The 24,170-nt window shown below is 40.3% G+C and overlaps 1 protein-coding gene across 1 annotated transcript in view; it reads right to left on the minus strand.

Moving 5' to 3' along the window:
* Nucleotides 1-4,753: 4,753 nt before the first annotated feature.
* LOC119770848 (myosin-11) overlaps nt 4,754-24,170 on the minus strand; it is a 31,178-nt gene continuing 11,761 nt past the window's right edge. The window contains exons 2-7 of the mRNA XM_038266434.1: nt 11,826-11,901; nt 11,359-11,765; nt 6,097-9,999; nt 5,964-6,035; nt 5,783-5,905; nt 4,754-5,621 (exon numbers count right to left, since the gene is read on the minus strand). Of these exons, the coding sequence (XP_038122362.1) occupies nt 5,595-5,621; nt 5,783-5,905; nt 5,964-6,035; nt 6,097-9,999; nt 11,359-11,765; nt 11,826-11,901 (4,608 nt within the window). The 3' untranslated portion in view covers nt 4,754-5,594. The remainder of the gene's footprint in view (nt 5,622-5,782; nt 5,906-5,963; nt 6,036-6,096; nt 10,000-11,358; nt 11,766-11,825; nt 11,902-24,170) is intronic.

Genomic DNA, 24,170 nt, shown 5'->3' on the forward strand with positions numbered 1-24,170 from the left:
GTGCAACCGCACTCAAGCAAGAATAGAGAGAACAAACATATCAGTTAATTTTAAGGACAATAAAAAAACGATTTCATTGAAAACTCATATTGTATTTTTTTTTCAGTTCAAAATTGTAAGGGCGATTATTTTTGATGAGCTCCCATAGTACCGATCCCATCTTGTGAATCGTCGTCCCAAAGCTAGACGTGAGCGATCTTTCATAAAATCTCGACCTAGGGGAAATATACCCTTTCTAATCAAACGCCTATCTTCGTGATATGGAGAGTTTGATGCTCGATTTAAGCTTCAAAAATACTATTTAGGCTATAAACTTATTAGCAACAGCAAAGCGAATGTATGCCACTCATATTTCTATTTTGCGAGACCATTTCTCATCATTTTGTTGGAACAAACATCCACACGCAAGATGAGGCTTAACTGCTTAACGAAAGTCGCCATCAATATCTTTTCACTTGCGCGTTTCCAAAGCGCTTTAGATATGAAATTACTTCCAACTACCGGCAACATGTTCTTTTGGACATTGGTTAGTCACTCATTTGAAAAATAATCCCGAAACATGTAAATAATTAGCAAGCGCCATCAAAAGAACAAACGCGCCAAGTCTTTTGACGTGATGATCCATTCCAATCGAATGCTGAAGAAAACGCGAGCGAGAAGCGAAGACAAAGGGTGACCACCAACACCACCAGCAGCGCCTGTTGGAGTGAGCCAGTGATGCCAGGAAACTTTCTCTATAAATGCTACTTTTCATGAGTGTTTACTTAAAATTTCATCAATTTTGGCAGCACTAAGCAGACCCAAAAGAGCGCTAGAAGAAAAAAGAACTAAGCTGAAAATAGAAATATGGGCGTGGCCCAATGCATTCTCGTCTGATTAGAATACATTTGAGAAATATTATTTTTAAATGCTTGTAAATGAAATGGAACAGCTTTTAGTAAAAGTGAAAATATACAGAAATGTTCACAAAAAAAATCTCTACTCGTTGGTGTACATGGTTTTAGTAAATTTCAAGGAACACTCCAGATTATACAGCATCTTTCAAACACGACCGCTTATTAGGCTTTAAATGTGTATATTTCCCCTACTACGTTACTTCGCTAACACAAAAGCAACTCATTTGGTAGTCAAAGGCAGCAACAATGTTTAGATGTCACAGTGTTAAAAATACGTGTATAAATTTGTTGAATTTCAATCTGAATGCCCTCGACTAATATTCCCATTGGCTAAGTCCTAAATCCAAAATATGAGCTCGATTGGACGAAAAATCAGTGTTGGGATTAGAGCGAGAAGAAGGAAAAAAGAGAGAGAACTTTTATTCCTTTCCTCCACTCGCTCGCGCTCGTCTTTTAGCTAGTGCTCTCGCTCAGTTGCTCTCGGCAGCTTGGGACTCGTGGCGAGAACTCGAGAGCCTTCCCTATGACCAAATAAGCTATTTTGCGTCATTGGTTCACCCATACAAGTCTCCATACAATTTTGGCTGCTGTCCATACAAAAATGGTATGTAAATATTCAAACAGCTGTAACTTTTGAGTGAATTTTCTGATCAATTTGGTGTCTTCGGCAAAGTTGTAGGTATTGTTGAGGTCGTTTGAGAAAAAAATAGGTACGCGGAAAAAAAATTGCAGATTTTTTATCAACTTTTTTTTCACTAAAACTCAATTTCCCAAAATAAGTTATTTTTGATTTTCGAGATTTTTTGATATGTTTTAGGAGACAAAAATCCGCAACTTTTGAGCCATAGAGAAACATGGTCAAAAAATCTGCCGCCGAGTTATGAATTTTTGAAAAAAAAACAGTGATTTTTGGAAAAAATTGAAGTTTCATACAAAAACAAGTTTGATATTATTTTTTATTGCAAAATTGAATTTGTAATCGAAAAGTACTCTACAGATTTTTTGATAAAGGGCTCCGTTTTTAAGATATAGCCACCGAATGTTTGATTTTAGTGAAATATTTTCAGATTTTCAATTTTTAAAAATAGTGACCATGAGTGACCATTTCTAAAAATATTGTTTTTTAGAAGTTCAGAAAATTTGCTATTAAATTGGCTAAGAGACATTGAAGATTGGACCACGGTTTGCTGAGATAGATCCGCTTTAAGAAAAAGAAACACGAAAATTGAAGTTTTCTTAATTTCACCAAAATAACCCACCATTTTCTAATGACAATATCTCAGCAACTAATGGTCCGATTATCAATGTTAGCAGATGAAACATTTTCCGATCTTTTCGAAAAAAATATTTTGAAATTTTTTAAATCAAGACTACCATTTTAAAAGGCCCAAACATTGATTATTACGCCCATTTAAAATGCTAGTCTTGATTTAAAAAATTTCAAAACATTTTTTTCGAAAAGATCGGAAAATTTCACGAATTTTTCATGTATTAAAATTGAAAATCGAACTAATGGTTGCTGAGATATGGGCATTAGAAAATGGTGGGTTATTTTGGTGAGATTAAGAAAACTTCAATTTTCGTGTTTCTTTTTCTTAAAGCGGCTCTATCTCAGCAACCCGAGGTCCAATCTTCAATGTCTCTTAGACAATTTTATAGCAAATTTTCTGAACTTTTCAAAAAAAATATTTTTAGAAATGGTCACTCTTGGTCACTATTTTTAAAAATTGAAAAACTGCAAATATTTCGCTAAAATCAAACTTTCGGTGGCTATGTCTTGAAAACGGAGCCCTTTATCAAAAAATCTGTAAAGTACTTTTCGATTGCAAATTCAATTTTGCATTAAAAAATTATATCAAACTTGTTTTTGCATGAAACTTTGATTTTTTCCAAAAATCACTGTTTTTTCAAAAATTCATAACTCGACGGCAGATTTTTTTACCATGTTTCGCTATGGCTCAAAAGTTGCGGATTTTTGTCCCCTAAAACATATCAAAAAATCTCGAAAATCAAAAAATACGTATTTTGGGAAATTGAGTTTTAGTGAAAAAAAAGTTGATAAAAAAATCTGCAAATTTTTCTTCCGTGTACCTATTTTTTTCTCAAAAGTCCTCAACAATACCCACAACTTTGCCGAAGACACCAAATTGACCAGAAAATTCACTCAAAAGTTACAGCTGTTTGAATATTTAATACCATTTTTGTATGGACAGCAGCCAAAATTGTATGGAGACTTGTATGGATGAACCAATCACACAAAATAGTTTATTTGGTCATAGGGAAGGCCCCCACAAAGTTTGAGCCAAATAAAAAAATACAAATAAAATCCATATCCGGTTTTGGTAGAGAATTGCTCATTTGACTCTCACAACTTCTTTCACTTGCGCAGAGCTCGATCGTTTCAATTCTCCCGAAATTCAGATCATTTGGCCCATGACTGCATTCAGATCTAAGGCAAGCGGAGAGGATGTCGATCCGCTGTTAGTGCGAGCCACCTCCATAAGCTAACGGTTGTGAGAGCAGAAAGGAGAACTCGTGAGATAGCGTGTAAAATGAGACAGAAGATTCTCTCCGTTCGATCCAGATTCCGATGATTGCTGTTACCATGCTCACCTGCACAAGCAAGAAAGAGATTAGCAAAGAGAGAAAGAACATGTGTCGACCACGACTGCTCCTTTTTCCAATACACAGTAAAAAATAATGTAATTTGGAAGCTGCAATTTTGGAAGGTTGAATATTACCTCTTTTATGATGTAATTTTACCTAAATTTAGACTGAAAAAGTGACATAACACCAGAAAAGTGGTAAAATTACACATTTCCAGAGGTAAAATTACACCTTTTTTTTCTGACATAAAAGATGTACCCCTTCCCAGATGTAATATTACCATGATTTTTTTTTCTGTGTACAAGTCAAAGTTCTAGTGAGAAATAGAAATAACCAAATCTGGAGTTTTTTTTAAAAAAGGTCCTATAAACCAAATTTTCATTTTTTGCTTTTTGGGTGTTTTTGAATACCCCTGACTCAAGGCGGTTCTAAATACACCCAAAAAGCAAAAAATGAAAATTTGGTTTATAGGACCTTTTCAAAAAAAACTCCAGAAATAGTCCAGACTCAGTTACCGTAGCCGTAGTAGTTCAAATTTTTTAAGTTTTTCAGTGAAATCCGGTAATCGATTTTTTTGTCGTATTTTTATTGCTTTTAAAAAATAAATCAGTCAAATTCGATTGATTGATGCCCTGTTACATTACCGCCATTTTGGCTGCAATTTTGGATTACGGATTATTTTTGAAATTTAAAATTTTGAAAAATGTTGAGAATTGAGTAAAAACTGTACTTAAATATGCTCAACATATTCTGAAGGCAAAGCAAAGATACTGCGGATAGGATCATCAAAATGCATAAATAATAAATTTAACAACATTAATCAAACATGATAAAAACTAAATGTTGAGCATTTTTTTTCTAAATTTATCCCTTTTTTCGCAAATTCAAACATTAAATTTGCAATTCCCTTACTGAAATGTATTTATCGTCCATCTGCCTCGTTTCACAGCTCGTATCAAGTTTATCATTTCTAACTCCAAACTCGAAACGATTCTTGCACTGTTGTCTTCGTCGTCGGCTTCGTCCGAAGCCTAATCGTTGTTGGCGATGTCAATTACAGATTGCAAGAAGTAATAATCGTAACGAAAGTTGGTTTATTTTTTTCTGTTTCGTTGACGAACGTTAAGCGGTGAAAGTTGCACGCATCCTAGCCACAAAAGTTGGACGTTTGTAACACCATGATAAACGTTACTACAAAGTATGCTTTTCTTTCACTAGAAACTATTTTGATAATCACAACTAAAAGTTTGCCTTCATTTTGTTCTCCAATCTTCTTGCTTTTTATTTGTTACAATACATAGTTCTAATAAAAAAAAAATTTCACAATATAATGTTAATAGATACATCCCTTTTTTTGAAAAAAAGCATTCGATAACAGAAAGTATACATAAAGTTCTTCTTCAAGTCACAGACGGGTAGAAAATGCACAACATATAATTGCTAAATGTCAACTTAAAAACTACAACATAAAAGAAAAAAATAAGTTGGTTGTGTCCGTTTAGGGAACAGCAGCTTAAACTTTTTGTTTTCTGTGGGTGGGGAAATTGCACTACCAAGTTTAAATAAGGTTTTACAGAACGTGTGTTGAGTTTCTTAGAATTTGTCTAGTCTAAAGAAGTAACGCGCGCGTTGTGGTGCCTGAGCATGGCCATTGTTGCAACGGAGGAACGAAGCGCAATAATCTGGGCCGCTTTTTTTTTCTTGCAATATTTTAGCTAGTAATCGTGCTTTGAGTTTGATTTTGATTGGCTTTGAATTATGCTACGTTTTTTGACGGGGGGTACTTCTTCGTCAACTCTCGGTCGTGAGGGAGGGGTGGGGTCAGATTTTGTATGACTTGGTGAACACATTTGCTATGGGTAATAATTTAACGAGTTTAAAAAATTTCATGAGAGGAAGGAACGCAAAATTCCACTCCGGAGAGATGCTGACGGTTCGCTGCTCAAAGTCAGTCTTCAAGTCACACACAAACACGCAGAATGCACGAACCTTGGCGGGACGACGTTCCTAGTAGAACCGGTAGCGAGTGGTGCTCGCGCTGGTGCGGGGATGAAGCAGCTGCTGCTGGACAGCGGCGTTGGATTTTTCCTGCTATAGAAGATTGTTGATTTGGCCCATCTGGAAGGAGGGAGAAAAATTGTTAGTAGGCCATGCCAACTACCTGCACTATTCCCAGCTACCCAACAAGTCGGACGCATTAAAGCCACAGTCACCTAACCAACTGTCTTTCTCTGTAACCTAGCAATGGCTCTTATGAAGACCCGCAAACAGGGACTTACCAATGACCGCCTGTGAGCTTCCTTTTCCAACACGACCTGCGTCTGCTGAGGAGTGAACTTGAGCACGGCGGCTATCACTTTGACCAGCGTGTTGTTGTTACCGTTCACGTTGCCGCTGAGGTACTGCAAAAATATCAAAATTAGTATCTTCATAAGATTTTTTTTTTGTTAAATCCCTCACCTGGAATAAAATATTCCGGAGATACTCGAACTCGGTGTTGGCTGCGATACCCTCATTGTGATGCATTGAAACCTACCCAAAAAAAGAACAAGTTAGCTCTCAGTTTCCAAAACCTCTCCGCAAATCAACTCACCAAAGTCTCGTCCAACTGCCGTGACAGCTTGTCGTTCTGCAGCTTCAACCGCTCGTTCGACTGCTCCAGAATCAGATAGTTTTCGCACTTTTGCTCCAGGAACAGGTTCCGGTTGGACACGTCCTGCACCTCATGCATAATCTTCTTCAGCTTGTTCTCCAGCTCCTCCTTCTTGTTCCGCAACTCGTCGACCGCTTTGGTCTGATCCAGCGCAGATTCACTGCTCGGCGTTTGTTGTTGCCGCAGCTGTTCAATTTCGGCTTGAAACTGTTGCACGTTCTGTTCCGTCTCTGCGCTGAAGTTCTCCAGCCGGTCCTTGAGCTGCGAGTGCTGCTGCATAAGCTCGAGCTTCTCGGCCATCGCTACGTTGAGTTCGCTTTTCAGCTCGTCCAGGTCGCGGGCGTAGTTGTCGTTTTCCAGCTTGAGTTCGTGCGCCTGCTGGAGTTCCTTGCGTAACCGCTCAACCTCTTCCTGGGCGGTTCCGCCCGTCTTGCTTCGCTGCTCCAGCTCCTCTCTCAGTTCATCCAGCTGGTCCTGCAGGCTCTTCTTCTCGTCCGTAAACAACGCCAGCACGGTCTTGTTTTTGTCCAGCTCGCTCTTCAGTTCTTCCTGCAGTTTTACGGCTTCCGCAAGCCGGCTTTCGAAGTCTTTCTTCTCCTCCACGTATCGGTTCTGCTCACCCTTCAGCTCCTCACTCAACTTGTCGCATGAAGCCGCTCCGTCTGTCGCGCGCTTCTCCGCTTCCGTCTTGCCGTGGTCCAGCGTCAAAATCTTCGCCTTCATTTCGTTTTCCTTCACCACGAACTCGTTGATCAGCTTCTTAATCTCCTGATCCTTCCCTTCGACGATCGCCTCGCTTTGGCTGACCTTCAGCTTGAGTCCGTTGAGTTCAGTGTCTTTGCCGGTGGCAGCTGTCTGAAGCTTTGTCCGCTCGTCCTTCACCGTGTGAAGCTCTCCTTCCAACTGTTTGATCAACGTGTTGAGGTATTCGTTCTCGATCTTAATTTCCTCGTAGTTCTCCAGCTTCTTCTCAAGGTCGGTGGCGTTCTTGCTGAACGATTGCTTCTCTTCATTAGCCTTCTTGATCAACGACTCCAGCTCCGTCAGCCGGTTCTGGTTGCTGTTTTTCATCGCGTCAATCTCCTTGTGCAGCGTGTCGTTCTGTTCCTGAACGGCGTTCTTTTCCCGCTCCAGCTTGGCCTTCAGCTCGGTCTGCTTGCCCTTGAGGTAGTCGCTCTCCGTTCGCACCTTGTCGATCTCAACCCTCAACGCGTCGCACTCTTCCACCAGTCGCTGTTTCTCCTCCTCCAGTGTCTTGCTGCCGGTCTTGACCGCTTCCAGCTCTTCCGTCAAACACTTGTTGTTGTCCAACACGCACAGCTTCTCCTTCTCCTTCGCTTCCAGTTCATCCTGCAGCGATCGGTGCTGATGGTCGAGCAGTTCCTTCTCGTTGAACAGCTTGGCGTGATCTCCGGCACACTGGCTGAGTCTTTCTTCCAGCTCCTGGCACTTTTTCTTCCACTCCTCAACCTCTTTCCCTTTTTTCTTGTCGTGCTTGACCGCGCTTTCCGCATCCTGCAGGGCCGTCTGAAGCTTCTTGATTTCTTCCGCAGTCCGTCGCTGGCTCTCCTCCAGCAAGCAGTTCTTTTCGGCCAACTGGGAGTTCTCGCACTCGACCTGCTGCAGCTTCGTCTCACCTTCCTTTATCTTCGCCTGCCACCGGTGCGTGCTCTCCTTGTCGGCTTTGCTTTTCGCTTCCACGTGTTGTCGCTGCAGCCGCTCGATCTTCTCTTCCAGCGTTTGCTTCTCACCGAGAATCGCCGAGTGGGATGTTTTCACCTCCTTCAGCTGTTCCTCCAGTCGGCCAATCTCCTGCAGAATGTTTGTCACCTGTGCCTTCAGCTCGGTCTTCTCCCGGATCTCTCGTTCCAGCGTCTTTTCCAGGTCCTTCTTTTCATTCCGCAGCGATTCAACCTTAGATTTGAGCGTACCAGCTTCCGTAGCCAGATCTTCCTTCTCCTTCTGACTACCTTCAAGCTTTTCCGCCAGTTCGTCACGTTCCTCCAGCAGCTTCCGGTTCTCCTCCGACTTGAGTTCAATCACTTGGTTCAAGTCGCGAGTCGTTTCCAGCAACCGCTCTTCAGCTTGCGCCAAGCTCACTCGCATCGACTCCTGCAGCGACTCCAACGCTTCCGATTCCGTGTTTTCACTGATAATTTTGATGTTCCGAATTTCCTCGGCGAGCGCAGCCTTTTGCTGGTGCAAACTGTTTACCTCCTGCTTGCAAGCTTTGATGTCCGCCTGGAGCTGCTCGTTCTGCGACTTTAGACTGCCCTTTTCGTCGGTGATCTTCTTGAACTTGCCGTTCACCTTCTCCAGCTTATCCTTGAACTGTTTCAACTCGGCCGTCAAGTGGTTGTTCTGGTCGAAAACTTCCTTCAAACTGTTTTCATTGCTGGCGCGGTCCTTGTCGTGTATCTCCTTTTGCGCATCGAGAGCTTTGGTCACCTCGACCAGCCGTTCCTGGTCCAGCGTAATGGTTTTCTTCAACTCAGATATCTTATCTTCTTGCTCGATAAGTTTTTTGTTCTTTTCTTCCAGTTCTTTCTGAGTCGACTCTAACCTGACGCTGACCTCTTCGTGTTGACTCTTAAGGTCCTGAACGACCATTTCCTTATCAGACAATAAGCTTTTCAGCGAGTCAACCTCCTGAACGGCTTGCTCACTCTCCGCTAGCTTTTGGCGATACACGTCAAGGTCCTTGAGCGAATTCATCACCGACTGCTGCAAATCGTCGCGAGTGGCGGTCAGCTCATCGACTCGCTTCTTCAGCGCGTCGACTTCCGCCGTAGGCGTAAGATCCTTAGACTGGGCGACCAGCTGTGCAAGCTTCGCCGCAAGGCTCTCGTTTTCTTTTGCCGCAGCGGTCAGCTTCACTTCGGATTCTTGCAACTTCTTCGACAGCTCAACCTTTTCCTGCTCGAAGGATTGGCTTGAGCCCTTCATTCGTTGCTTCTCCTTCTCCAATTCGAGTATCTTTCGTTCGAACTCGACAAATTTGGATTCCAGCTTGTTCTTCTGGTCGTTACATGTCGATACCGTAGCTTCCAGTTCTTTCACCCTAGACGCAGTCTTCTCGACTGCCGTGAGCTTCGTTTTCAGCTCGGTCACCTCCTTCCCGAGCGTATCCTTCTCCACCAGCACCTGCTTCATGCTCTTCTCGATGCTCTGAAGTTGTTCCTTCAGCTTCCGGACCTCGGCTTCTTTGCTTTCCAGCTCGGAGTGGATGGCCATTTTGTTTTCCGCGAGGGATATCGAGTGTTCCTCTTCGCGCTTCTTCAGCGCGACAATTTCTTCACTCAACGCATCCTTCACCCGAGCTTCTCCAGCCAGCTTTTCTTCCAGCGCCTTGATCTTGGCTTCCCAAGTCGCTGCGCCGTCATCTCCTCCGCTCAACGAAATCAAGTCCGGCTCGTCAGGTTTGACCGCATCCTGCTGCTCGCCGTCCACATGGTCACCAACGGCTTCCAGCTTCGTCTTGAGTGTCTTCACCACGCACTGCAGCTCTTCGATTTCCATGCGCAGGGCCGAATCTAGGTGGGCTTTGGCTTGCTGCTCCAGCGAGCACTGCTCGCGGAGTTCGCTGATTCGCCGCAGTGCTTTGTCCTGTGTCTCCACCAGGACCGAGCGAGCCTTGGTGTTGTCCTTTTCCAGCTCACGGTAGCGTCGCGCCAGTTCCGTGTACCGTTCGCGATACTTCTGGTACCGGTCGAGTGCTTTCTTGTACGCCTGAAACAGTTTGTCTTTGCTGACGAGGTCCAGCTGACCGTTGCTGGCGGCTGCACCAGAAACGGATTCCGTCTCGCTGGCCGATACGTCGACGTCGGTCTCCAGGTGGTAGATCTTTGGAGGGAGGGGTGGTGAATTAAGTTTAGGCATGCGCATCAACTAGAGATTGATGTAGGACTACGTTTGGTGATTTTTTTTCTTTTTTGAAAATATGAATTACTTAAGGTAAAAGGCAAATACGAATTTATAGTCTGATGGTTGCCATTTTGTTTTGAAAATATTGCCGTACCGTATCCCATTAAAGGATAGTACGGAGCTGGCAAGAAATGAAAAACTCCGTTTAAAGAATAGGGAACTAAAGCCTTAGGTAAATGAAAACCATTTATTATCACTTTTTTTTATTTTAATGCAAACAAAAAAAAATGACGAGACAACATTTTTTCGATGGATCAACATTGTTCCCCTTGGAACGAGCTGTCAAGTAGGGCCGCGGAGTTAATTTTCAAAAATTGATTTAAAAATCTATTTTAAATCCATTGCGGTCGTACGAAGGGTTATTGTACTCAGAAAAATAAGAAAAATAATATCAAAAATTTAAGCTTAATTTTAGGACCCAATTGTACAATAGAAAAATTTAAGAATTGTGGAATGATATATTTTAAAGAATTTAAGGGGTTACATACATGTAAATCGGCAAAAATGTCAGAAGTTGGTATGAGCACACATTTAAACTTTTTTAAAATATGTTTTCAGGGCATCAAAGTATACATTTTTATCTTTTACCAGAACAAGTTTGAAGACATTTGGTTGTAACATTGCCGAGATATAACTATTTGAAGTTATAGCACTTTCAAAAAACGGGTGCCACGATATCTCAACACTGCTTTGACCAAATCGGCTCAAAATTTTAGTGAAGACTCGTTAAACAGGTCCCGTGTGCATGACGAAGGCCGATTTTCAAAAAGTTTATATTAAAAAAAAAGATAAAAATATTTTTATGTTTATTCATAAATTTAGACATTTAGAAATTTAGACATTTAGAAATTTAGACATTTAGAAATTTAGAAATTGGGAATTTCCAAATTTAGAAATTTAGAATTTAAAATTTTAAAATTTTAGAATTTTAGAACGACCGCAATGTTCAAATAGTGAAAAAACAGCAATTTGCATGGAATTAAGTGAATGATCTGCCAAATAAGATAGATTTTTGAACAATGAATTTTTGAACAAAGAATTTTTGACAATGAATCAACTGTCATAATATCGCACGTAGTCCAACGCCAAAGCAAGGCCCACCCCAGTCAAATCAATCCGAATTCTGAAACGGAATCTAATTAGAATCGTATACAAATTCCGTTTCAAACGCAACAACCGGTTCGAACACGGAACCGGTTGTTGCGTTTGAAACGGAATTTGTATACGATTCTAATTAGATTCCGTTTCAGAATTCGGTTTGAGTTAACTGGGACTTACCGCAGGTGAATCGTACGACGGCAACCGGAACGACACATCGCTCGCCATCGATGAGTTGGACAGCCGGCGAACCCGAGAGGCGACGGTCGGCGACACTCCGTTATTGCTGGAACCATTGGCGGAGGAGCTGGTGTTGGTGGCGGCCGCATTTCCCCCGGCAAAGCTCGAGAAGAACGATCCGCCAAGGTTGATGCTATTGCTGCTGGTGTTGTTGTTGGTGTTGTTGCTGCTGCTGGTCGTGGCATTTGCGGTCGAGTTGGAGGCCAGCCCCGAAAACGATGAAATGCTGCTGTTCCCCAAGGTGTTGTTGTTGATTTGATTTGGCGTAGCCGGCGGTTGGACCGGCGTACTGGTGCTGGTGCTGTTTAGGGCTTGCGATTTGCGTAACGGTGAATTTTGGGGGGTGTCTGGAAGCGTGAATTAAGAATTGAAATAATTTCCTAGAATCAAAATAAAGGACAACCTACCATCTTCTGTTATGCTAAAAAAGTTTTCACTTCCGGAAACCTCCGAAGTCGTCGATGAAGCCGAGCTGACCGCGGCCTGTGGATGAAACAATATAATAAAAATATATTAGTTTAAAACTCAAACAACGAAAATTGCAATTTAAAAAACATTAGAATAAGTGGAGCGCGAAATTTCTTTTTTAAAATAATTTTTTTTGAACAGGTTCCGCAGCGATACCTGAGCCCGACGAAGCCCCGCTGTTGACTGGTCGACTAGCCGTCGGTCGGGTCACGGTGGCTCCACTGCTGACCACCTCGTCTTCGTAAACGGAAGACGCCGGCGGATAGCGGTAGAAGGAATTCTGATTCGAGAACCGAATCCGACGTTGTTGCTGCGACGGCTGAGGATCGTCCAGCGATTCCTCGTCGAAGCTTGAAATCGATCGGTGATTTGGTTTGCGGACTCTTTTGTACGCGTCGTACTCCTCTTGGAACGAAGCGTCCTCAATGTTGATCGAGGGCACCATCGCCGGCAGGTCAATTGAGGATTGACGGCGTTGTAGACGCGGCGGCGGAGGTCTTTTGTAGGTCACTCCGTTCATGATTGTAATGGTGTTGGAGTACGGATCCGTTGCCTGGGGGTTGTACATCACGGTGGTGGTGGCCTTCACGATGCCCTGCTTCGCTGGGGCTTGGTACGTCCACTTGCCGGCACGATCCGAGTTCTGGATGACCTGCATCAGTTCGTGCTCCTTTTGCTTCATGAACGCGAGCGTTTCCTTGACCTTGGGCTCATCCGAGAGTCCCGGTTCGGTGACGATCACGGTTTCCGCCTTTGTGACAGGTCGCTTGGAGTATGGTGTGAAGAATTCGGAGACGTACTTTGTGATGATGTGTTTTCGCGGGTCGATGACCTGGTTGGCCACGTTGATCTCCACCGTTTCTTGACGGGTGGTGGTCGCAGCCGGTTTGGGGCGAGGTTCCGGAACTTTCGCAGTAACGGGGCGGTTCATATTCGCTCGTCTAGGTGGATCGTAGAAGGAAGAGTTGCCTGAGGAGGGTTTATGCGGATTGTAGGTCGGATTTGCCGACCGAGGCTCCTGAGGCGGATCGTAAAAGTCACCGCGGGATGTGCGGACACGATGCTGCATTCGCTGACGGAATTCTTGTTCGGCTAGCTGGCGCTTCCGTTCTTCCTGCTTCCGGCGGATGAGCTCCTGCTGGGCGTCGAATCGGGCAAAAGATCGCGCGCAGTCGTTCCACGACATTTTTAGATTTCTAATTATAACACAAAAATTAACAAATTCACAGAACACAATATCTTTTCGACCGGTTAAAGCTATTGTTACGACCTTTTCACCAAGAACACTTTTGTCTTGAAGATCTGTAGAGATTTTAGTACAAGGTACAAAATGGTAGATATCTGCTATAATCTATCAAGACAATACCAGAACACGTAACAAAATGGCACTTACCAACGAACCAGTCGACAGCCGAGATCATCCATTCAAGCGTTTCCCGAATCAGGTTTTTCAAAAACACAACAGATTCCCGGTACAACCCGGCAGCTATCCTCCGGCATCGCGCCCCTTTCGTAACGATCTGTCCAGAACCATCTGGTGTGGAATCTTCGCAATTCTCACCGAGGTCACCGGACTCGCCATCGTCAGGGGACTTGGGTGCTTCCTCGACAGTTCCCACCGAAGGAACTCCAGAAGCTCCCATTGTCTTGAACCAGGAAGTCACGCTACCAAACCATGTTCTCACTGGCGGGTCCTCCAAGATCGTCTCTTCCTCCACCGCTGAGAAATCGACGCTCGCTTGCTTCTCAACCGGGGGTTCCTTCACCACAATTTCTGGAGATTCAGTTCCATCTGCCACGGAGTTCGACTCACTCGAAGTGACCGCACAGACTTCACCAAACTCTCCCCCGGTAGTCTCCTTAGGAACCTCCTTGGGAATTCCCTCCCGTGGAACTCCGGGAGTTCCCGAACTCAGAAGCATCTGCTTCACAGCCTCACTGATGGTGTACTTCTCCTTCTCCCCACCACGTTGCACCGGAATCTCGTTCCGCACGCGACAGTTGATGGCCACCGAACGGAAGGCACCCCCATTACAGCAGTCCCCGGAGAGTCGCATTAGGGCCGAAGTGTCCGCACTCCAGCGGCGCTTGCCGAGGCCGTACTGGCGGCGCACGTAGTCACCGTACTCCCGCCGCACTCGGCTGTGCCGCTCCGCGATCGATTCCGGCCGGTTCGGCAGCACCTCCGCGTACCGAAACTTGGGCCAGTCCATCATCCTTGCACCAGCAGGGGATCAAAAAAGTGGTAAAATTTGGGCGAACATTGAACGTAAAAAAAACAAGATTGGACGTGCACTTTGCGGTAGGCGATCAACACATTATGGATCAACGCGATCAGCAAAATGGAGATAGCGATCGGTTTAGTACACTCTGCAGAACAATGGGTGCAAAGCACCACCAAGTAGATTACCACTACAAACTCAAATAACTTTTATTCTGTTAAACAAGACCAAAACGGCCTTTCCTGGATGGATATTCTTTTTAAATCTTATTTTTTAGTTAGGAGTACTGTACCGCCCAAATCCCAGCTTGTGCCCAAATCTGATATGCTCTAGTTTCTCTACAGAGTCTAGAATACAAATTTAAATGAATATTATTTCATTGCTACGATTCATGCCCAAACTTGATCCATTTCTACGAACTATCTCTGCGGTAATTAATACGTAGTAGGCCTGGCCGCTTCATTGTTTACAACATTTAAATGCATTCATATGCCTTGCTGAACTTTCCATAAAAATGATGCAGAATTTAAGCTATATTGTCTTCGGATGAGTTGTTACAAAAGGAAAGGGGCCATTTTTGACTTGGTTGAAATTTAGGATTTTTTGGTCTTCTCAATCTTTTTTATATATTTTTTTTACTCGTCGTTTTTAACTAAAAATTAAATTGTCAATGCACTTCTGCAAAAAAATAAAAGAGATTAAAAAAATCATTTAACATCCATGTTTTTTTCTTATTGTTTTTTTATTATTTTTATATTTTTTAAAATAGTTTTGGACACTTTCAAATAATTTTAAAATTTCAAGCAATGTGGCTTTCAAAGCAGGGTGACCACTCAAATCCCGTTTTTAAATTTCCGACTTTTCCAGAAACTCAATTAATAGCTAAATTGATAGCCATTTCTTATCTAAAGAATAATTTCAAACAAAAAAAATCTTTATAAAAAAATAAAATGAACCATCATACAGAATTTTTTAATGAATTAAAAAAAAACAAATTGTTAACAATTTTCTTAAAACAGAAACAAATTTTCAAGAATACATCAAAAATTAAAGCACACACACACAATTCGAGCCAAACATTTCATTAGGCCACAAAACCAAAAACCGCGATTCGAGAAAATCGCTGGCAAAAAGTGGACAACTTGTTTCAGTTCCTTTTTAAAAAGACAGCATGACTGGTGGTATTTTTTTCTGATGATACGATAAAACACATCATTATCCTGAACTCTGCTTTAATGGTTCTTAATTTATGTTGATTTTCGCAATAAAACTCATATTTAAAAAAAAAAATCTCGTTATAGAGCTCTTTTAACTTTCCAACTGTTGTTCATAATGGCCACCTGAAAAAAACAATGTTTATTTTAAAATTGGCAAACATATAGTTTTTGATACTTAGTTACTTAAAAAGTTTTTCTTGTTTTTTTTTTAAATATAGCACGTTCAAATATTCAGGAATTCGATTTATTTAAATTTTTTTTTGCCAAGTTCCTATTTTAATCAGTATTTTATTATTATAACTTTTTTCAATGAAAAATTCAGTATGATAAGATTTCATGTTCTACCACTTAGTTATTTGCAATAACTAAAAATTTCTTTGATAGTTGAGCAGTTCTCTACGAAGTCGACCTTTTTTTGAATTTTAATTTTTGTATTTTTTAATCCGGCTGAAACTTTTTTGGTGCCTTCGGTATGCCCAAAGAAGCCATTTTGCATCATTAGTTTGTCCATATAATTATTCATACAAATTTGGCAGCTGTCCATACAAAAATGATGTATGAAAATTCAAAAATCTGTATCTTTTGAAGGAATCTTTTGATCGATTTGGTGTCTTCGGCAATGCTGTAGGTATGGATAAGGACCACACTGAAAAAAAATGATGCACGGTAAAAAAAATTGATGATTTTTAATTTAACTTTTTGCCACTAAAACTTGATTTGCAAAAAAAACACTATTTTTAATTTTTTTTTTATTTTTTGATATGTTTTAGGGGATATAAAATGCCAACTTATCAGAAATTTCCAGGTTGTGCAAAAAATCTTATGAATTTTCGAATCAACACAATTTTTTTCAAAAAAATCGCAATATTGGTCGCAAAAATTTTTCAACTTCAATTTTCGATGTAAAATCAAATTTGCAATCAAAAAGTACTTTGGTGAAATTTTGCTAAAGTGCACTGTTTCAAGTTAAATACACTTTTAGGTGGCTTTTTTTGAAAATAGTCGCAGTTTTTCTTGTTTTTAAATTAGTGCCCATGTTTGCCCACTTTTGAAAAAAATATTTTTGAAAAGCTGAGAAAATTCTCTATATTTTGCATTTTTGCAAAAAAAAAAGGAAAATTAATGTTTTCTAAGTCTCACCCAAACAACCCATCATTTTCTAACGTCGCTATCTCAGCAACTAATGGTCAGATTTTCAATGTTAAAATATGATACATTCGTGAAATTTTCCGATCTTTCCGGAAACAATACTTTTAAAATTTTCAAATCAAGGCTAACATTTCAAAAGGGCCAAACATTCAATATTACGCATTTTTGTTATTGTTAAGTGTTAGTCTTGATTTAAAAAAAATTAAAATATTTTTTTCGGAAAGATCGGCAAATTTCACGAATGTTTCATATTTTAACATTGAAAATCGGACAATTAGTTGTTGAGATATTAACGTTAGAAAATGGTGGGTTGTTTGGGTGAGACTTAGAAAACATCAATGTTCCTGCTTAAACCATTGCATGGCAATATCTCAGCAACTAAAGGTCGTATCAACAAAGTTCAAAAAAGAACAATATAGAGAATTTTCTCAGCTTTTCAAAAATATTTTTTTCAAAAGTGGGCAAACATGATAACTGCGACTATTTTTGAAAAAGTTACCTAAAAATGGCTCTAACTTGAAAACGGTGCACTTTATGAAAATTTCACTGAAGTACTTTTTGATTGCAAATTTGATTTTACATCGAAAAATGAAGTCGAAAATTTTTTTCGACCAAAATTTCAATTTTTTGAAAAATTAGTGTTGATTCGAAAATTCATAACTCGGTCAAAGATTTTTTGCACAACCTGGAAATTTCTGAAAAGTTGGCATTTTATGTCCCTTAAATATATATAAAAAATAGTGTTGTTTTTGCAAATCAAGTTTTAGTGACAAAAAGTTAAATTATAAATCACCAATTTTTTTACTGTGTATCATTTTTTTTTTTTCAGTGTAGTCCTTATCCTTACCTACAACTTTGCCGAAGACACCAAATCGATCAAAAAATTCCTTCAAAAGATACAGATTTTTGAATTTTCACATTTGTAATGGAAAATTATATGGACAAACTAATGATGCAAAATGGCTTCTTTGGGCATACCGAAGGCACCAAAAAAGTTTCAGCCGGATTAAAAAATACAAAAAAATGGAATGACCGAAATCTCAGAGAATTGCTCAGTTTTTAAATTTCATTTTTTTTTTTCATGTATTCTAAACGTAAAACAGTTCAGAAGTGGCCACCCTGGGCTTTAGGTAGTGGTATACATACCGACGTCGTCGTGCTATCTTGTCGCACCCGCCATTTTGACGTTCCGAGAAAAACGCGTTTTAATGTTTGACCTTGAATATTCAAAAACGAGAGCACGCAATGTAAACAATAACAAACACGTTTTGTTTGGCTCACCATTCTGTGCATTGTCCCAAAGTTTGGTTGAAGTTGGTTGCTGGAGTCCCGAGTTATAATTACAAATGTTTACGGTAGTCTAGCTTGTACGTGCGACAAACGCATCCTGACTTTCCTGGCTTGAAATCCCTTTGGCCTTTTGTTGCACTTACATCAATTTTCAGGGAGTGACAAGATAGCACGACAAGATTGAAACTACTTTCATATGTAAAGTGACAAAAATGCAGGGAATTTTTTCGGTTTTTGTTGAATATCTCAGGATTGAAATCGAATTTTGGGGATCTGTGAAGGTCAAAAGGTGAGGCATTGTGAGCTGTACAAAATTGCGTTCTTAACTCAATTTGGCCCAAAATGCACGTACGACAAGTTAGCACGATGGCGACGATACATACATTTAACATTCGGTGAAATGGAAATAGTAATTTATGCAAAAAGTTGCATAAAGAATATTTTTTCAGCACAAGTAGTAAATTTATCCAAATTCGGTGAACAATTGAGTAAATACGACGAATGCCAAAAAAAAAGTTTAACAACCAGTCGAATACAACATTTTCTGCAATTCCGAAAAACATACTTTGAAAAGAAATGTAAGTCGATTGTCCATGTGTTTAGTCCATTTAACGTTTAAATGAATATAATATTGAAAGATATTGCTTTCCCATACAAGTGATGAAAAGTGAAGTATTATTTTTCGATTCTGTTAGTTTTGGTAGAAAAAAAGTAGGTCGCTTCGACGCTCAAGAATGAAAGGAAAAGTCAGTAGTTTCACGACGGAATTGCTAAACAAAACTTCGATTTGGCTATGAATGGGAAGGGACTGGACTGAGACGTTTTCGCAGAAATGATCCCCGAGTTTAATACTCACCGAAATTCCTCTGAACTTTAAAATTTAACCGTTCTCTACGAGAACGCAAAATAAAGTCCAAGTGTCGACTCGTGCTTTGACTCCTTGACAAACACGCTGGTCTTGATCATCTCTTCAAAGCTGGCCACCGGCGTGATGCTTATCGCTCCGGAACCGGCCTCGACGATGACGTTCAGGTAAAGATGCGTTTTGTTTTTGGTAGCTTTGGCCCTGGCATCCTTGGTACTTCTCCAGCGAGAAACTACGGGAACCTGCAGCACTACCCACTTGGGTTTGGGAGTTGGATTTTTTGTCAGCATCCGTCCCATCCACGAGAGCATCTTTACTACCAGGAATCTATCGTCATCGTCATCGTCGTCCTCTTCGTGGGTTATTACGACCTCCTTCGGTTTCACCGGGCTTTTGGTCTTTTCCGGCTTCGCCGGACTAACCTCTTCCGTGACGAACTTTTTACGGAGTTCTTCAACCTTCAACCGTTTGCAATCGCCGTCTTTTCCGGGCTCACAGCAACCACAGTTCGTTGGGACAGTCCAAATCTGCGACAGAGCTATCTGCGGCGAACCGATGACCTTCAACCCGAAATGACCCCCGCCAGATTTGCGGACATCGTTGACACTTTTCGACAGTTGTCGCTTCAGGACCTTTTTAGCGAGTACCACCGGTGGTGACTTTGGCTTCGCTTCTTCGTCGTCTTTAGATTCTGCAATCTTTGAGATTTTCGGAATCTTGGGCTTTGGATGAAGTTCAACAACCTTACAATCGTCGCGAATCTTCGATAGGTCACACAGCGATTCTGTCTTCGAGCAGCGAACCCCATCCTTGGTGAACTTTACTTCGAAATTGTCGTCATTCGCGTGGAGGCAAATCTGCGACAGAGTCTGCTTTAGTTCCGGCGCCCCAGCACCGACCTCCTTAACATCGTTGGCACTTTTCGAAAACTGACGATTGAGGGTTTTGCTCCTCCCGAAGGCAACCGCCCGATGACGTTGGTTCCGGATTTGCTGCAGCAGGGATTGTCGGTACTTTTGAGTCACTTCCTGATCTTCGCGCGTCCATGGCTTGCGACGGTGGAGTCCTTTTGTCGTTGGTGGAGGAGGGGGATAGTCTTTTAGCATAATCACTTCGGTATTCGAGGACATTTTTTGAGTCGAGAATTAAAAATTAGAACTAACAAACGCTTTGTATCATTCGGACAATTGAACACTAATTAGACAAAAATTGGAAGGTTTACATTTACGAGAACAATAGCGTTTTAGTACAGATTTTTGCTATAAAATGGCACAACTAATGGTTAAACACCATTTTGTAAGCAATAGGGTAGAGTAGTCATCAATGAGACACGGGGAACAATGATAAAATGGCTCTCACAAGTCGTAGTTTCAACCAATCAGGCTCATATTTGGGGGAAAGGTACGTCTACTGGATACACATCTGCCATATTAGTGGCTTTGGTTATGGACGCTCCCTTGAAAAGTAATTCATAAATGTTTGATTATGGGGTGTAAAAGTAAATTATGGACAAAAAATACTTTTTCGCTCGTAGGCTGCCATTTACACAAAAACTAATATTTCTTCAAATTTCTTTCGACGTTCCATAGGGATTAAGTTGGGCTACAATGTCCTTTCATTAAGTTTGGCCAAAATTTAGAATATACCCAGAATCCAGGGCTGTCTCATTGTTCCCCACTCATTTTAGCCCATGGGTAACAATGAGACACTTTGATTTTTCTTCAATAAACTTTTCAAAATCGATGAAAATCTTTCAAAACATGAATTAAAAGTGATTTTTGGCATATTTATAGAGTTTAAACTTCATTTAACCAAAAATACTGAGTTATTTGGTATTAATTTATGGATTTTACAAAATTTCAATACTTTTTAGTGTAACTTTTGTTATTAAAAGTTTCATGTAGGCAAAATTGCTCTAAAATGTTCAAGGCAAGTCACCTGCAATGGAACAATACAAAAACATGATGTTTTGCTAGAAAAATGTTGATTTTCGTAGAGTGTCTCATTGTTCCCCAGCTGTCTCATTGTTCCTGCCAAGTGCGTCTACAATGAGACAGTTGAATAACTCTGGCTGTAGATGTCGGATCGATCTCATATTTTGGTCAATGTTAGAACACATTAAAAGAAAGATAATGCAACTAAAAGCTCATTAAAACATTCTAATGAAAAAATTAGAAAAATCTTTGAAAGTTGAAAACCAAAAGTGTCTCATTGATGACTACCCTACCCTACTTAACAACTCACATTGGTCCAGATCGCAGACTTTAGTGGAAAATTGATTTTCCGAAAAATTGTGAAATTTTAAAGCTTTGGTGTCTTCAGAAGAGTTGTTGTAAATAAAAAAGTGCAACTTTTGGTTAGGTTGAAAATAAGGGTGATTTTGAGCATCTAACTTTTCAGGAATATTTTTGGGATTTTTTTCGTCTTCTAGAAAGTTGTTAAGCTTGCCAATCCAAGCAACTTTGTCGAAGACACCAAAATTTTATCTCGTAATCTACGCCTTCTACGACCATCTGATCTGAGCATCTGAGTAAACCTTCAAAAATCAGTTTTTTTAACATGGCAATTCAGGGTTAAGTTTCAGAGGAACAGTGACAAACAAATATTTTAATTTTTGCCGAGTCAATTTAGACTTAAGGGTCAAAAGTTACAGCCATTTTAAGGTAAAAGAGATGAAAATTTAAAACTCAAATATCTCGAAAAGGCGCAAGCCAAATTTTAAGCGCCAGGTTGCATTTGAAAGAAGACCACTACATACAAACGCTGAAAAAATGTTGCGAGATTTTCCAATTTAATGGCTGATCGGAATGGTCTATCTAGCGACAGGTTTCATGATGCATCCAATATTGACTTTCATCAAAATATCACACATTTTCCGACTTTTGTCTATAGAGAACACCTAAGTACTCTTAACTTTGACATAGTTTCCAGAACTTCAAAATTAAATACTCATTGAAATAATCTTTCAATTAGGTATCGAAGCTCTATGGAAGTGGTCACTAAATTTAAAAAGTTTCTATTATAAAGAAAAATGATAAAAAATAATAAATTCAACGAAAATGTGAAATCACAGTTTAATTTCAATACCTACAATATTTAGAAGGATTTAATAATTTGAAACCACGATACTTAAAATATTGTTATTGTAAGAAATAATTTCCAACCTTTCTAAAAATCTGGTTAAATTCTGTAAACCACATCGGATCTCCCTGCAAATTCTAAAAATTGAATTCAAACCAAATCATCATTTCTGGACATTATAGGTCAAGGGAAAGTTTGATAACACGATGCTCAAAGTTAAATGCACTTAATATGGATTATTTCTTGAAATCATGAGACTACTTAATTTTTTAAAAATCTCCTTTAACTTAATTTTCACTAGCGAATTAGGATTCTTTCATAATTTTTTGGAAGTTAAGAAGAACACAACTGAATCGAATTTAAAATAAAAATAAATTCACAAAAAAATTAGGATAAGCAAAATATTTTTTTTAGTAGAATTAAATGTAAAATAAAAAAAATATGAAAAATGTATTCAATGATAAAATCATACATCATTTTAATTGTTGTTTCTCTATGTGAATTGATTATCTAAAAAGAAAAATTTATATACAAAATTCAAAGTCTTATTGAATTAGATCATACAGCTCGTTTATTTGTAAAATTTCCTATAATTATTGCAAAAATAATCAATGCAACTGGTAAGGTTTTTCTCAAGATTATTATTTTTAAAACATGTACTGGGGTAGGCCCCACAGTCCATGCAAAAAAATCAAATTATTCGCTCTACAGCATTGCCTTGGCGTTCTCGATTGCGAGATTCCTACTCGAAACTAGGTGTCCGAAGGCTTGATTGTTGAGGCAATTGCAAACCTCTTTTTACACCTTAGCTTCCATCCACCCCGGGATTCGAACTGACGACCTTTGGATTGTTAGTCCAACTGCCTACCAGCGACTCCACCGAGACAGGACCCAGGGAGACGACTCCTACACCTGGACTGAGCTAACGACCTAACCTCTAGGTTAGACCGGGGCCAACATTTATTTCCCTGTCCGACGGAAGGCGTGATCAGACAAATCTCGTCTCGAAAAATGCCACCGGGGCCGTCTGGGATCGAACCCAAGCCGACTGAGTGAGAGGCAGGCTTCACGCTTACCCCTACACCACGGTCCCGGACATTTTAAATATCTCCTTTAACTTAATTTTTACTAGCGAATTAGGATTCTTTCGTACTTTTTAGATGTTAAGAAGAACACAACTGAATCGAATTTAAAATTAAAATAAATTCACAAAAAAATTAGGATAAACAAAATATTTTTTTTTAGAATCAAATGAAAAATAAATAAATATATGAAAAATGTATTTAATGATAAAATCATACATCATTTTAATTGTTGTTCCTCTATGTGAATTGATTAAGTATCTAAAAAGAAAAAAAGGGTGCATTTTCATAACCCCAGAATTCTTGTACTTGAATTCATGTTACCGGTTCAATTTTGACAAGAATTATTTTTCAGGTACTTTCGCATTAATTTGACGAAAAATCTCGCAAACATGCTTGCTTACTCAAAAAAAGCTCACCTACATAACTTTTTTTTGAATTCATCATAAAATACTTGAAAAAACTGATGTTAAAAATTCGAGGTGAGCGAAGCAACAATTGAATTCTTGTTCGACAACAATTCAATTCTTGTCTTACAAGAATTCAATTCATGTCAAGCAAGAATGATTTATAGCGAACAAAAATTCGTGCTATAACGGATTTGACAGATGTTTGTGTACATTTTCGAGCTGGCTGCTTTCATATTTTGCAAGGCGGTCAAGTTTCCGAAATCTTTCCACTTTTGGACGCCGTTTTGGTAAGCGGCGAGTGTAACCGGATAGCCGCCGAAGTGGCCACGGTAGGTGGAGGCGATTGCCTGGGGGAAGGAATTGTGCTTGAGCTGTTCGGCAACGAGTTGACCGATGGCGATAAAGACGGCGGCGCGGTAGGCCGGGTTGGGCGGACAGAGCTGGACCGTTTTCGAGGGCTCAGGCGAGTTCGGAGAAGCACTCGTCGATGTGTTTGTAGACCTGCCTCCATTGAGATTGGCGCCGTAGGCCATTTGGGGCACAAATCTGGTGCATGTTTTGGGGGGCAGCGTTTTGTTTGCAAAGTTGGACGATCCTGGTCTCCGGATTTTTTTCCTCTTGCCGCCATACAGCCCGCAATGCACAATTCTTTACTTTCGTAGGTCAAGTTACACGAGTCCAGCCTGCGCGGCGGGGCAGATCTAAATGGCCGTTTTAGGACACATTCTTATTTATTTAGAATTCCGATTGAGTTGATTTGGAGAGACCCCCAATATCACGGTGTAGAGTGAACATTTTTGATTTACTTTTAACGCATTTCATCAAAATGAGGCCAATTTTTATCAAAATCACATCTTTGTGTGCGGTGTGTGTTTCCCGCTTTTCACCAGCTGGTTTTGACAGAAGCATGATTTTTCTCGGCATTTTTCAGCGAACGCACCCCGTTTTGGCTGCGTTGCTATAAAATT

The sequence above is a fragment of the Culex quinquefasciatus genome, chromosome 3, assembly GCF_015732765.1.
Source record: "Culex quinquefasciatus strain JHB chromosome 3, VPISU_Cqui_1.0_pri_paternal, whole genome shotgun sequence".
NCBI lineage: Eukaryota > Metazoa > Arthropoda > Insecta > Diptera > Culicidae > Culex > Culex quinquefasciatus.